General features: G+C 34.9%; 1 protein-coding gene across 2 annotated transcripts in view; it reads right to left on the reverse strand.

Moving 5' to 3' along the window:
* The window catches only part of LOC122316336 (chromosome transmission fidelity protein 18 homolog), a 29,555-nt gene extending 26,235 nt beyond the window's left edge, over nt 1-3,320 (reverse strand). Inside the window, exon 1 of one of the 2 annotated variants that reach the window (XM_043132868.1) lies at nt 2,674-3,320. In XM_043132868.1, the coding sequence (XP_042988802.1) occupies nt 2,674-3,199 (526 nt within the window). In that variant the 5' untranslated portion in view covers nt 3,200-3,320. The remainder of the gene's footprint in view (nt 1-2,673) is intronic. The other variant, XM_043132874.1, reaches the window with a different exon arrangement.
* Between the last annotated feature and the right edge of the window lie 10,635 nt (nt 3,321-13,955).

Here is a 13,955-nt window from a genome sequence, read left to right on the forward strand (position 1 = left end):
ACAAACACATTGTATTAATGAGCAGTCACTTGCTCTTCCACGGAAACTACAAAGAATCGTATAGTAATCTATCACACAATGGACTCATTTTTTAGATTTAGATTTTTTTATAGGTAAAAGTTTTATTAAGGAAAGAACTAGGCATAGCCCAGCAGGTACACAAGACAACTGAGAACGCCAAGATACAATTAAGAGCTAGAGATGGATACAAAAATATGAAAATTGGCCCCATTGAGAACAATAGCCGAGGCCCAAAGGCATAAGGAATGGAAAAAGAAACATCTAAGGTCTTCCAAAGATCGTTCCGATCTTTTAAAACTCCAGCCGTTCCTTTCAAGCCAAATACACCACATGAGACATAGGGGAATCATGTTCCACACAGCCTTGGTGTGGGGAATGCCTTCAGGAGTTATCCAACAAGCAAAGAGATCCACCACCCTTCTATGCATCACCCATGCAATTCCAATTTTGTTAAAAATCTCATCCCATAAAGTCCTTGCCACTTTGCAATGAAGTAAAAAGTGGTCCACAGTTTTGCTACACTTTAGATTTAGATTATTAAGAATTGAAGTTAACATTATCATAAGTTTCTTTGTGAGGACTCAACACAATATGTTGAGACGGTTAACCTAAAAAATTAGATTACATAATTTGTGCGTGCAATGCTAACCATTAGAACCCTTACAAGAACTAACCTAAGAGACCCCTGCTTCTACTATGGAAATCATTAGCAAACCTGCACAATCATGTTATCTCAGTACCATGAGAGTTTTTACATAAATCTAGTTCGAACTAACATGGAGTAACTATCACCTACTCGAGGAGCCATCAACAATTCGTATAGTCACACATTAAAAATTAATGCTACGTTGTTGTAATAAGCACCATACTCTGATACCAGTTTGCTGGAATTGGGGACTAGGAGAAGAACCACTTACAACAATAAAACAGGAATCCCCATGCAAGACAACTAGATTTTAATGTGGGCTGGCTAATTTCATGCCAAAATGCACATGCAATGCCAATCAAAACTATTGATGATATGGATTGCAAACACTCTCGTCATCCCTCACAACAAATCCCATGCAAGAACTTTCTTTTAGCCACATAACTCCTTGTATGGAAGAACCACCTTTAGGCAAATCCTCCATTCGGGTCAAAACTACCAAAACTTTAACAGCAGTTCCTATTTTGAAGTCTTATTTACGATTCATAACTTTTCTCATGCCAATCTCGAATCATTGATCCACCCCTATACAGGAGTTATTTGAAGAATAGAATTTGAAGCAATTCAAATGGTTAGAAGCTAAAATTTTCATTTACATGAATTGTTGTAGGCCTCTTTTGTGTACAGCTTGTGTATGCTACGATTGTCATTTTCATTAATAACATTCCCGTTTGCTTATCAAAAGGAAAATCTGAAAAACAGTATAACCTATAGAGGTTGAAAACTTGAATCATAGGAGTCCCATGTCACATGCCTCAATCTAGAAGCCCCAAAAGAATCAAAATTAATATCTATCATCCTAATAAGTTTCAAATTACTACTTTTTTTAATCAGATCTACAAATGTAACTAAGTTTTCAGCATGCTTTGATAAGAAATCTAAATCAAAATTTTGTCGCCACTTACATCCGCATTGTATTTTCTTTTCCATGCCATTCAGATTCAATAGAACTCTCCCACATGCAGGGGTAGAACAACAGAGATGGCTGGGGCCCTCCCAAAGTTTTTTAAATCACTTTACCAAGTACTTAGTTTTCTGAAGGTGACCTCAAAATAAGATAATCCCCCCCCCCCCCGCCCCCCCCCCCCCCCCCCCAAAGACACAACTTTCTTGTTTTTTCAGCCCCAAGACAACTTTCTGCACACCAATTTCATAGATTTGAAATATTTTTGTTTTGTTATCAAGTCTCCTGTACCTCAGGCATTCTTTGTTTTATAATTATTTATTTATTCAGATTTCAAGTTTTCTTTTGTTTTCTCAACAAATTTCACATACTTGCACCAAATTTTTGTCATTAATCAAATCTTGTATTCTCAGGGTGATTTTCTTTACATCTCACAGTAGACAAGAAGATTTCTCGATCCCTTTTTACAACCTTTTTCATTCTTTTTCTATGGTGCCTATAAAAGTAGATGCACTTTCAAAAAAACAAGCCATTTGGTACTTTTACAATGTCATTTCCCCAATTTGTTTTACACCTTTTTTTTTTTTATGTCGGGGAACCTCTCCAAGGGAACCACCCTTGCAGAGTAAACCCCGGTTCCATGCACCACACCCCAATTTGTTTTACACTTTTCCTTTCAAGTCTTCCACTAGCTTATGTTGAAGGGTTTTGTAAGTGACATCTATGTCACCATCAAGTTAACAATTACGAGTGAAGACAAAAATCTCCAGTGGATATTCCCAGTCTACTTATAGGCCAGTTCCACCCCTGCCTACTCGTTTCCCCGGTGCAAGTAATAACCAACTAGCACATACAAATCCTGCATCCTATTTCTCAAGTTTCCAGTTCTCTCTTTTGATGGAACAGATGCAAAGACATCGAGTTGGTAATACATTGGAAAGATTGCTAACATTCAAAATTCTACCTTCAACTTTGTCTCAACATCTTCTAGAGAATCAAAAGGATTAATTAGAAAATGAATATCAAAGTAAAAGTAGTATACCACCCGACTGCTCTTTCATATCCAATTTCTTAGACCTCTCCTCGCCCACCACCCTGCATATTTTCGCATAAACCCTATCGCCGCTCGGTGAAGTCACCGGAATACAATCACCGTCGATATGGGATGCGTACCTCGACACGATCTTCTCCTCTGTGACACGCCCTTGTTCCTCAGCGTCAGGATTGGTCTCCCTATGCGGCGGCGAGTACCGGAGCCACTCCTCGTCAGAATCCGACCCCACGTCGTCAACTCTGGACCGCTTCTCGTCCGACAGGCCCACATTTTCAGCGGTCGAGGCGTCGGCACCGTCCGACCGCGGGCGCTTTTGGCCGTTGGAGTGGATCTCGAATAATAGGGGCGGATCTAAAGACAGCGTTGGTAGTGATAGTTGGGGTTGAGGCTGGTGTTCGTCTTCTTCTGGATAGGGCTCCGGCGGTTCGAGGTCTAGATAGTCGTCGTAAAATTGGGAGTTGGATTCGAGCAATTCAAGCTCTTCTGGAAGGGGAATGTCCATGTCCATATCCATCGGTGGACAGCGGCGCTCTGACTGACAGTAGTGAGAGAAGCGACCAGCGACCGAGGGAGACGAGGGATTGTTTTGGGCGGGAAAGTAAAAGCGTATGGAGCGGCAAAGAGTTCCCCCAGTTTGCCCAAATTGCCCTCCTATATACTCGCTAACAATATTGTACTTTTTATAATTTTGTTTTAAATGAAGAACAAATCGAGCAATTATGTTAGATTTTAAACTCAAATTAAAAATTTTCGTATTTTTAAATTGGATGTCTCTATTAAATTAATTGATTGTAAAATAAATTTTTAAAAATAATTGTAAGACAATATCATTATTAACTTTAAAATATTTTAACTTTAAAATATATATCTCTTTATTACGTATCTGACTTATTTGTCCTTTTTTTCTATCTTTCATTCTTTTAATTTTTTTAACATTTTTGTTTCTTATTTATATTTTTGATGGTTTTATTTTAGAGTTTTACTACATATAAACATAGTCGCGCATTAATCTGTGTATTAATATTGATTTATTCATACTTAAAATTTAAACTAATACTGTTTTCAATAAAATCTACTTTTTGACCAATCACATCACATTAATACACAGATTAATACACAATTATACTTGCAACTATATTTTTCTTTTATTTTAACATTATTTATTCTCTTATTTATTGAATGCTGCCAGGGCTGAGTTCTTCTATACGGCTGCCCACACCGCACACGTGACATGTAATTTGTTTTCTTTTTGTTTATTTTTTCTGCTAACTAAAATCAAACAACTCTTAAGCCGTTTCAAAAACAGCCTACCGTGCGTTTTTCTTATTTAAAATTTTCTCGAGCTCCCCATTTGAAATTTTCGCCAGCCCCCCACATTCGAAATTTTCTCCAGCCCCCCTACCCTCGGCGGGCGCCAGCACCCTTCGATTGTGCTCCGCCGCGCCGCCCTCTGATTTTGTCTTACCTGGTAAAATGCACGTTTTGAGTTGAAGAAGCATTTCAATTCTTCAAGAAGGCCCGTGCGTTCACCCCTCCCCTACCCAGAACCCGCGACGCCCCTCCCTCTGCCCAGTTCGCCTTCCACTCTGTCTTCTCCAACAACACTTTCCCTACTGTTAATGTCGCTTCTATTTGGTCCCCTAGAAAAATGTTATTGGGAAAACTTGGAAACATAATTTTTACTTCTACTACTTCTTTTTGTTATGTGCCTTTGAGTTGGTCTTTTCTTGTGTTTTGGTTGACCAATGTGATGTAGGGCTACATTCTTGTCTAAAAATGCTAGCGTTATTTGGGTTTTCATTTTTTTCCTTTGTAGTGTTTTCTTGGCTCTGTTCTTTAAACCCTCCATTTGGGTTTCAATGAACTTCTGGGAATGAAATGAGAAAGATTTCAACTTTGATGCTAATTTTGGTTTTCAATGAGTGATTTAGAGCATTGTTTGGTCCTGCGATTTGTTCTCACCCATGACTCTTGGAGAAATTTTGTTTGCTGTAATCGGCTTTTAATGTTCTTTTTGAACGGAATGGAAGGTTAGAAAGTATTTTATTATGGAGTATGATTTCTTGACTCTCTATGTACTGAAATGATTGATACTAATTTAGACGAGTGTACTGAAATTTAAGTGATCTCATTGACACACAAGGATTCAAGTTAGAGGGAGCGAGAGAACATTTATGGGTGCAATGAGCGAGAGAGAACAATTGATCTTTATTTGATAAGGTAGCATCACACCTGTATCGATCATCCTGTTGATCATTTATGGGTGCAATGCTGCTGCTGGTCTTAATTGTTGGGAATTTGGACCTCCCAAATTCACCCCCCTAGGATCTACCCTTTGCAGGAGTAACAAGAAAAATAGAGAAATAATAACAACACAAGAAATTTACGTGGAAACTCCAAAATAGGAGAAAAACCACCAGACCCAGAGAAGAAAATACACTATGTAAAAAATTATTACAATCACATCATTTCTCTCCTCACCCCAAACACACCCACAAATCTTTCCCCACTAGCAAAACTTTAACTCACACCTCTTCCCATTTTATAAAAATGGACAACAGAGGAATTTAACTAGAGTCAAAAGCTACTAGCTAAGCATTTGACTGGTGCACTTAAACTAAGAGACTAAGCCTCTTATTTATAAGCCTTGAGAGCTTGCTCCTTACCATTTTCCACCCATGTGGGACTAACCAAAGGAGCAAAAAGTCTAACAATCTCCACCTTACGACTTTGACTGGTCCCACAGCCAAGCTCCACCTCAATGAAGATCTTCATAGCTTCCGCTATCATGCTTCACCATAAAAGCATACCCACTTAGAATAAACCAATTCCAAGCATTTCACTTCGGCCCATGTTGAAAAACAATCTTGCTGAAAATTATGGTGTAACTTCCACGTTTGGCTCTCCTGGAAGTTCATCAGCCATCGACATGAATTTCCACCACACACCCTGCATTAATGCCAAACCAATGCTCGTGTGCAAACTTGTGGACCTGCTAATATTAGCACATCCTCTATCATGGCAACTTTGAGAATTAGCAACATGCCATAAGGATGTACATGTCTCCTTTTTCATGGAGAGAGACACAACATTAGCATCAATACCAGTATCTCCATTTACTGACTTGGAGCCACTTGCTGAATCCGCTCCTTGTACTAGCCGTTTCACCAGTCGCTAGAATCACTACTGACTTCAGGGGTTGATCTGCCCTTCCACACCTTGTGTAAACCAATTTCTCCACCTCAAATCTGACAAGATTTGAAGCCCTACTTCCTAATATTGTTTTGATGAATTTACCGTAGAAATGAATAGTACCTCACTAAGTCAGTTCCCAAGAAAGATTGGAGGGTCACAATGGACACACTTAAAATTTCCAATCTCCTAGACAGAACCTCCTTAGACTGTACATATCCACACTACCACACCAAAGCTTCACCCCACAAAAAGTGCCTAGTGGCTCTGATACCAATTGTTGGGAATTTGGACCTCCCAAATTCACCCCCTTAGGATCTACCCTTTGCAGGAGTAACAAGAAAAATAGAAAAATAATAACAACACAAGAAATTTACGTGGAAACTCCAAAACAGGAGAAAAACCACCAGACCCAGAGAAGAAAATACACTATGTAAAAAATTATTACAATCACATAATTTCTCTCCTCACCCAAACACACCCATAAAGCTTTCCCCACTAGCAAAACTTTAACTCACACCTCTTCCCATTTTATAAAAATGGACAACAGAGGAATTTAACTAGAGTCAAAAGCTACTAGCTAAGCATTTGACTGGTGCACTTAAACTAAGAGACTAAGCCTCTTATTTATAAGCCTTGAGAGCTTGCTCCTTACCATTTCCCACCCATGTGGGACTAACCAAATGAGCAAAAAGTCTAACATTAATCATACAGGTGCAACGGCCCCACCCATAGTAATGGCTTTTGACGTCCTATTTTAGATAGACAAGTATAAATCCAATCTCTTTCTCATGGATCATATATATAGCTGATGGAGGTTTCCTCAACATCTTGGTGAATCAATATATTTTCCAGCCTTTGTCAAATCGGTCAAACGTCAGTCCTGCATGGGCAGTATATGTTGTGAGTTTTAGAGAGAATCATTGATGACTTAATATGCCATAGGATAAGATTAGTGATGAGTTGCATGTCTTGAATTCAATTAATGTTATTTTTTTGTTCACTCCCTTGTTTTTGAACTTGATAATTAAGTTTTCAATATGAACTTATATTTAGAGATGATCATAGTCTTTTACATTCTAAAACATCATATAATATTTTTTGTTCCAATCACCTTCACAAAATTTAAAAAGAGAGGTGATAATATCAAGAATAATAAATATGAAGATATTGAGCTTGAGTGGTGACTCTTCCCACCACATGATGTGAGAATTTCTTATTTTTATTTTTGAAAAAAATAGCTATGATGTGGGTGTTGAGTTGAAAGCACATTAATTTTCTCGTTGGAAATAAATCTGAAAATAAATTTTTTAAAAGAAATTGTAATTGTTGAACCCCATATTTCATGGAGGACTTTGAAATCTTTGACTTTGGATTGCACTTTGAAATCTTTAATTTTCATGGAGAACTGTAATTGGTTTGCTATTATTAACCATTGTAAGCTTGTCTTTCAAATGTGTGACCATCTTGATACTTTGCAACTCCATGAAGATTTTGTGGAGATTATGTTTGTGGAGATGCGATGTCAATATGCCATGTGGTGCAGTTTGTGGAGATTATGTTGTTTTAAGAATTTTTGTATTTTATGGAGAGGCTATATCTTTGTGGAGATGCTATGTTTAATTTTTGTACTTCTTGGAGAGGATTTTTGGTAGCATCAGCCGAGTGGTCCACATGCAAAGGGTTTCTGGTAGCATCATCCATGTGTACATTGGTTATCTGTGTCTTTGATCATGAGCTACATGAGGAGGTCTGTTTCTTTCCTTTCTCTTACTAAAATTTACTGTACTTTCGTAATTGTTTGGAGTACTTTGCTTGAATTTTTTCTAGATCAATTATGGATGTTAGTTACGTGCAGATTGGTGTAATAATTGAGTATTTTGACTATTTAAGTTTCATCATTACTCCTTTTCGTGTTCCTTTGCTAGTTTATTTTAGACAGATTTTCCTTATTATGGCTTTCAATATCTGATCTGTTTGTTTATGCCATTTTTCAGATCTAGTCTTGAACTTTGGTAAACATTCCACCCAGTATTTTAAATGGATTTGTGGTGCAAACTTCAAATGGAGGAGTTTGACAAGATTGGAAGCGAAGACAAGACCAAAATTTTCATTTGCTATATATTTAGTTCATGTATAACTTTAGTTTGGTATGTGGTTGCTAAGTATGCACTGATCTCTGTCTATATTGAGAGAGACAAGACCACAAGTTTTTAGTGTGTAGATGAATACTGTAAGTTTATTTCACCTGTATATGATGAGGGAATTTGGCAAGATTGCAAAAGGATCTAGGTGTGTTTCATTCATGAGATTGATGTACACAGTAGTGATGAGCATGTACTTTAGTTATTTACGAGGGCTCTTAAAATAGTTTTCAATAGAGATCAAACCATGTGTAAAAGTTGTTTTCATTACTGAACTTTTCATTACACAAGTTAATTTAATGAATCTACATATACCCATTTTGTACATTATAACCAAAACATGGGGGGACCATTAAAAAATGATCTACTCCATACAACATATAAATTTACATACAATTTATCCGAATCAAACCAAAACTAGTAGTACAATTTTTTTTTTATATATATATCTAGTAGTACAATTACAACACTTAGCAGCAAAAGGCTTTCAAAACGACAATGTGGTAAAATCGAATTTGGTTCATGCAAATTTACATGTAGAAATGATTAATCACACACATCCATGATGAAAACAAAGCAAAGACATTAATCAATAAATGATTAATCTCACACATATCCATGATGATCAGACTCAAAATTATCTTTTTGAGTATGACTACATGATGACAAGCAGGTTTCATATCTATTTTTCATGCCCTTCTTCCAACCAGGTTTCATATATATTTTTAGGATTTCTTCAACTGCCTTAGGCCTGCTGCAACAACCCAGCAGTTATACATCCATGGATTGATTCGCTTGTATGAGCTTCAATGGATTTTACAAGCTTCTCGTAACTCTCACTCTCATACTCCACAAATTGCAATCACACCCTGCATCATAAGTAGTTTATAAATTTAAAATAATAATAATAATAATTCAAGAAGAAAATGGGTAAATGAATATTGAAGGAAATATCAGTACTAATTGAGTCATATATGAGTATATCCCATAATGCACCTTATCGACCACTTCAAGAGCACCAAAACAATCTGTGTACTCATCCTACAGAACAGAGTATCATTAACACTGCCACAGAAGCTTTGGGAAATTATCCATAAAAAAATTGCAAATTTACAAATATACATCCATACACGAACATAGACATCTACATTTGCTGACAAGACATGGGAAAAGAAAGAAAAACTTGGCTATTATAATTTGCTGTTGAAACAGTAGCTGTAACAGCCCGTTAGAAATTCAATTATGAAATTTCTATTAACTTTAGGAACCTCTTGAAGACCCCATAAGTTTTCACGAATCCATTAATCGTATAGGTTTTTGTCTAACTACATAGTTAGTGTTATTATTTACTATAGTATCAGAAGTGTGTTTTTGATTATTGGAGATAGTTAGAAGTGTTAAAATGTATTATGGTTTGTGCCATTAGACTCGGAGGGTTATTTAAGATCTTATGGCGCAATAACATTTTTTCATATTTTCGGACAAAACGTATGTTCAAAACTGTAGATATTATTGGATAAAAATATCTTAAGCTAATTTTGTGGATATTATTAGATAAAAATATTTTAAGGTAATTTTGTGTATATTATTGGGTAAAAATATCTTGAATTGATTTTTGTAGATATTATTAGGTAAGAGAGTTCTACACTCCACTCTCACTCCAGGTAAGAGAGTCCTACACTTAACTCTCACTTCAGGTAAGAGAGTCCTACACTTAACTCTCACTCCAGACTCATCTCTTCCATATCTCATCCATAAGTATCTCCAGCCACCTCTCCCCACGAAATTATTTTCATTTATACTTTCTATTAAAAGAATATCAAACACTCTCTCTATCGAACAGCTTTTAGGAGTTCTTTTGCATGCCCATTTCGAAACTTTTGTAAGTATTTTATCATAAAGTCTCCTTCATATAAGTTGTTCCTTTTTTAGTCTAGTTTACATGGATATCTTATTTATCCTATTTGAAAATTATTTGGTCAGTCAAATATTATATAAACTATAGAAAGGTCATTCTGAAAGATAAATTGGAGAATATGTTATAGTTTGGAGTTTTTGACCAAACTAATGGATAGATATTGGTCCAAAATTTTTATGGAGTATTGTTAACATGTATATATGACTATTGGTTGAGGATTTTTGCATGATTAAAGGTTTTGATGAAAGATTTTCTTAGATTTAGAAACTTAGAAACTGGAAGAAGAAAAACAGTTTCTGTTTTGAGAAAGTTTAACTCTTTGGTGGTCTAAACCTATTTTAATGACTTTGATAATTTTATTAGAGGATTCTAAGCATCTTATATACATGTTATATTATTATTTTGAAAATATTTGATATTAGTTTCAAAGATATGAAATTTTATGCAAAGAAATATTCAGATAAGCCAAAGTGTGGATATTCTTAACTAAATTTATGTTTTGGTTAATTTTTAACCATGTAATCTTGAATTAGAAGCTTATATATGTTTTAGGACATCTTTTTAAACCATGTGATGGTTTGGTTTGAAGATCATATATTTATAAGTCATAAATCAAAAGGTTGATCAAAACAAGTTAGAAAACAAAAATCAATGGAAATAGCATATGAGAATTTCGGCCCTATAGAGTTTTAATAGTTGTGATTAGTTTTAAATTTTTATAAATTGATATTTGAATTGAGTATAAAATTTATATGAGGTATGTAAATTTTGGTGACATCTGGAGTTAGTATGCAAAATCCTTAAGTTATGGGTAAAACGGTCATTTTTCTACATGCAGAGAGTAAAATGGAAATTTTACTTTTTAAGTTAGTATTTTATATATTTCAATTTATTAGTGATTTAGTGCTAACTTTTATAATCACTAATTACAGTTCCTCGCGATCGCGCTTAAAGTTTTATAAGAAACGCGGAGATCGAGGTAAGTTAGTTTTTAACTTACTAGTAGTCTACTGTGTATGTGTGCTAAGTAAAGGAACTACAGTTTATGTATGTGTGTTATCATATATGTCATGCCATGTCAAGTTATCACGTAATTGTCTATTATACAGAATTTATTCTGTCATCAATTTTTATCTGTTACATAATATATTCTGTCATGTATTACTGTACCTTACAAGTACGTCATGCTAAGTATACCATCTATTACATGAATGTCAAGTCATGTAATATTTACTGTTACAAGTATGTCATGTTAAATATGTTGTCTATTATATGTTATGCCATGTTACGAAATATTTCTATCTCAAGTTAGTCATGTATTTCAAGTTATGTTCAAATCACGTTATGTTACGTCAGGGCTTCAGTCATTTCGTATTCTAGTCACGTTTCATCTTGATTACTTATGTATGGGGTCACAGCAATTGTGACGCATACACTACGTGAGACACAACAATTGTGACACGTAGAATACATGGGGCCACAACAACTGTGGAGTATGTATTTAAGCAGTTAAATAATAAGTTTTCGTAAAATACATGGGGCTACAACAACTGTGGAGTATGTATTTACACGTAGAATACATGGGGCCACAACAACTGTGGAGTATGTATTTACACGTAGAATACATGGGGTCACAGCAACTGTGGAGTATGTATTTTTCATGTTAAGTAAAGTTTCAGATCAAGTTCATGTCAAGTCAAGTTCAGTTCATGTTTCAATTTAAGTTATGTCAATTATGCTATATTGTACGTCAAGTTATGCTTTAATTACTTATGAATTTGATTATACATTTAAGTTTTTACTGTCATCCATGCATCATTAGCTTGTGTGAAAGTTTTTTGTTAATTTACTGAGATTTGTAATCAAATCTCACTTTGGTAGTCCCAACTACAATTCCCCCCGAATGGTAGATTTTGTTATAGGACCTGAAGGAGAATCAGGAGCTGATCAACTAGACACAGTTGACTAAGCGACGGTGCGACGTCAATGTTAATATAGTAGTTAACGTAAATTACTACTTGTACAATAGAGTTGCATCTCTAGTACTTTTTGGATCATAACCATTTTGGACTAGTGTTGTGATCTATTCAATGGGTCTTTATATATGAAGTATGTTTTAAGCATTTGGGATATTTTTAATTTGGTGCATAGTATTACTAAAGAAAAAAATTATCCGCTGCGAATATTGAATAATGTTATATGCATGTTAGGAATATTGCATCTTATATGTCATGAACGGGAGCAGGTAACCTTGTGTCGCATGTCTCGACGCTTCAAATGTCCGTCCGATCCCAAACGGAATTTGGGGGCGTCACAGCAGCTGTAACGCTTCAGGTATATACTTGTGTCTTCACAGTTTTTCAGCAATCAAATGAAAGATGGATTCCTTTTTGCAACAAACAATTACCTGTACATGAAAATAAATTCCCATTTCGACTAAAATGTTCTTCACATTAATATGATTTTCAAGATTTTCTCTAGACATAAGTAATGCAGAAGCAACATGGATACGTAGAGTGATCATATATAAAGAATATTGAAGGATCAAAGTAGATTCACTAAATTTGGCATAAATAAGCACTTCTTAGAAAGAAGCATACGTACTGAAAATTATGAGGGGTTATATCTCAGGTCCAATATCAAACAGCTGATGGGCAACAAGAAAAATTCAAGAATTCATGCAAAAATTTATAGAAAACAACCTCCATACAAAACCTATACACAACCACAGACTTCAATCACGCCTCACCCACAAAAAATCAATTTAAATCATAGAAACTAGTTTACCTCGTAACAGTACAGGAGAACCAAAAACCAGGTTATGTTTGTGGAGACTTACCGTTGGTGTGGCCACAGATTTGGATGCAAGCATGGTCTCTATTCAACGTCGACTTGAGTTCGCAAGGGACGAATTTGCCCTAGAATCATAGAGAAGAGAGAGAGAGAGAGAGAGAGAGAGAGAGAGAGAGAGAGAGAGAGAGAGAGATATATATATATATATATATATATATATATATGAGGAGAGGAAAGCTTTTTTTGTGGATGAAATCGGCTGGGCATGAGGAGAGGATGTTTCAGACGTTCAGTGGAGGAAATCGTCGCCTGTTTCAGTGGAGGAAATCACATGTTTCAGGGGAGGAAATCAAATCGGCTCGAGAAAGCTCAAAACCGTGATGTGGAGCTCAGATCGAATTTGCCACGTCACGTGTGCGGTGTAGGAATTTTAAACTGTCTACCGAGTAGAGTTTCTCGCCAGGGCCTTGGCCTGTTGGCCATGCCTTTTAAGTAAAATTTATCTTTTTAATTTTCTCTATTTTTCATTCATATTTTTTAACATTTTTAAATAATTTTTTAAAATATAAAAATAATACAAATATACTATTAATCACTCCTTTACTTAATAAATTAATTTAAAATTAAATTAAATACATAAGCAATCAAAATAATTGAACAAAATAGAAAAATAGAGTAGCATTATTTTTATTTTTTCTTGGTCTCCAAAAATTGGTTTAAGCAAACACAAAAGTCCGCCAATTTCATCTCTTTCTAAAATAATATGTAAAGAGATGAGTTGAAAGTTGAATAAAATATTATTAAAATATAATTTTTTAATATTATTTTTATTTTAAAATTTAAAAAAAATTATATTTTATATAAAAAAATTAAAAAATTATAATAATTAAATTAAAGTAGATGAGATGAGATAATTTATTAAGATGACTTTAGTCATGAAATTCCGTTCACCCTGCATAACAGAAAACACGTGCCTTTTATAAGACCGCCAAATTTTTTTCTAAAATTAAAATAAAATTCAAACAAAAATATAATTAAAATAATTTAAAATTTAAAAGTACAATATTTTAAAACCATTGATATAATAATTATTATCGTTCTAATCAACCGTAAAAATTACCAGTACAGATATAGAGAGGACTGTTATACCGTTCATAATATATATATATATATATTATATTAACTTTTAACTGTCTCGATAGATTTTTCCGACAGCGTTGCCT

This window comes from Carya illinoinensis, chromosome 1 (assembly GCF_018687715.1).
Source record: "Carya illinoinensis cultivar Pawnee chromosome 1, C.illinoinensisPawnee_v1, whole genome shotgun sequence".
Lineage (NCBI taxonomy): Eukaryota > Viridiplantae > Streptophyta > Magnoliopsida > Fagales > Juglandaceae > Carya > Carya illinoinensis.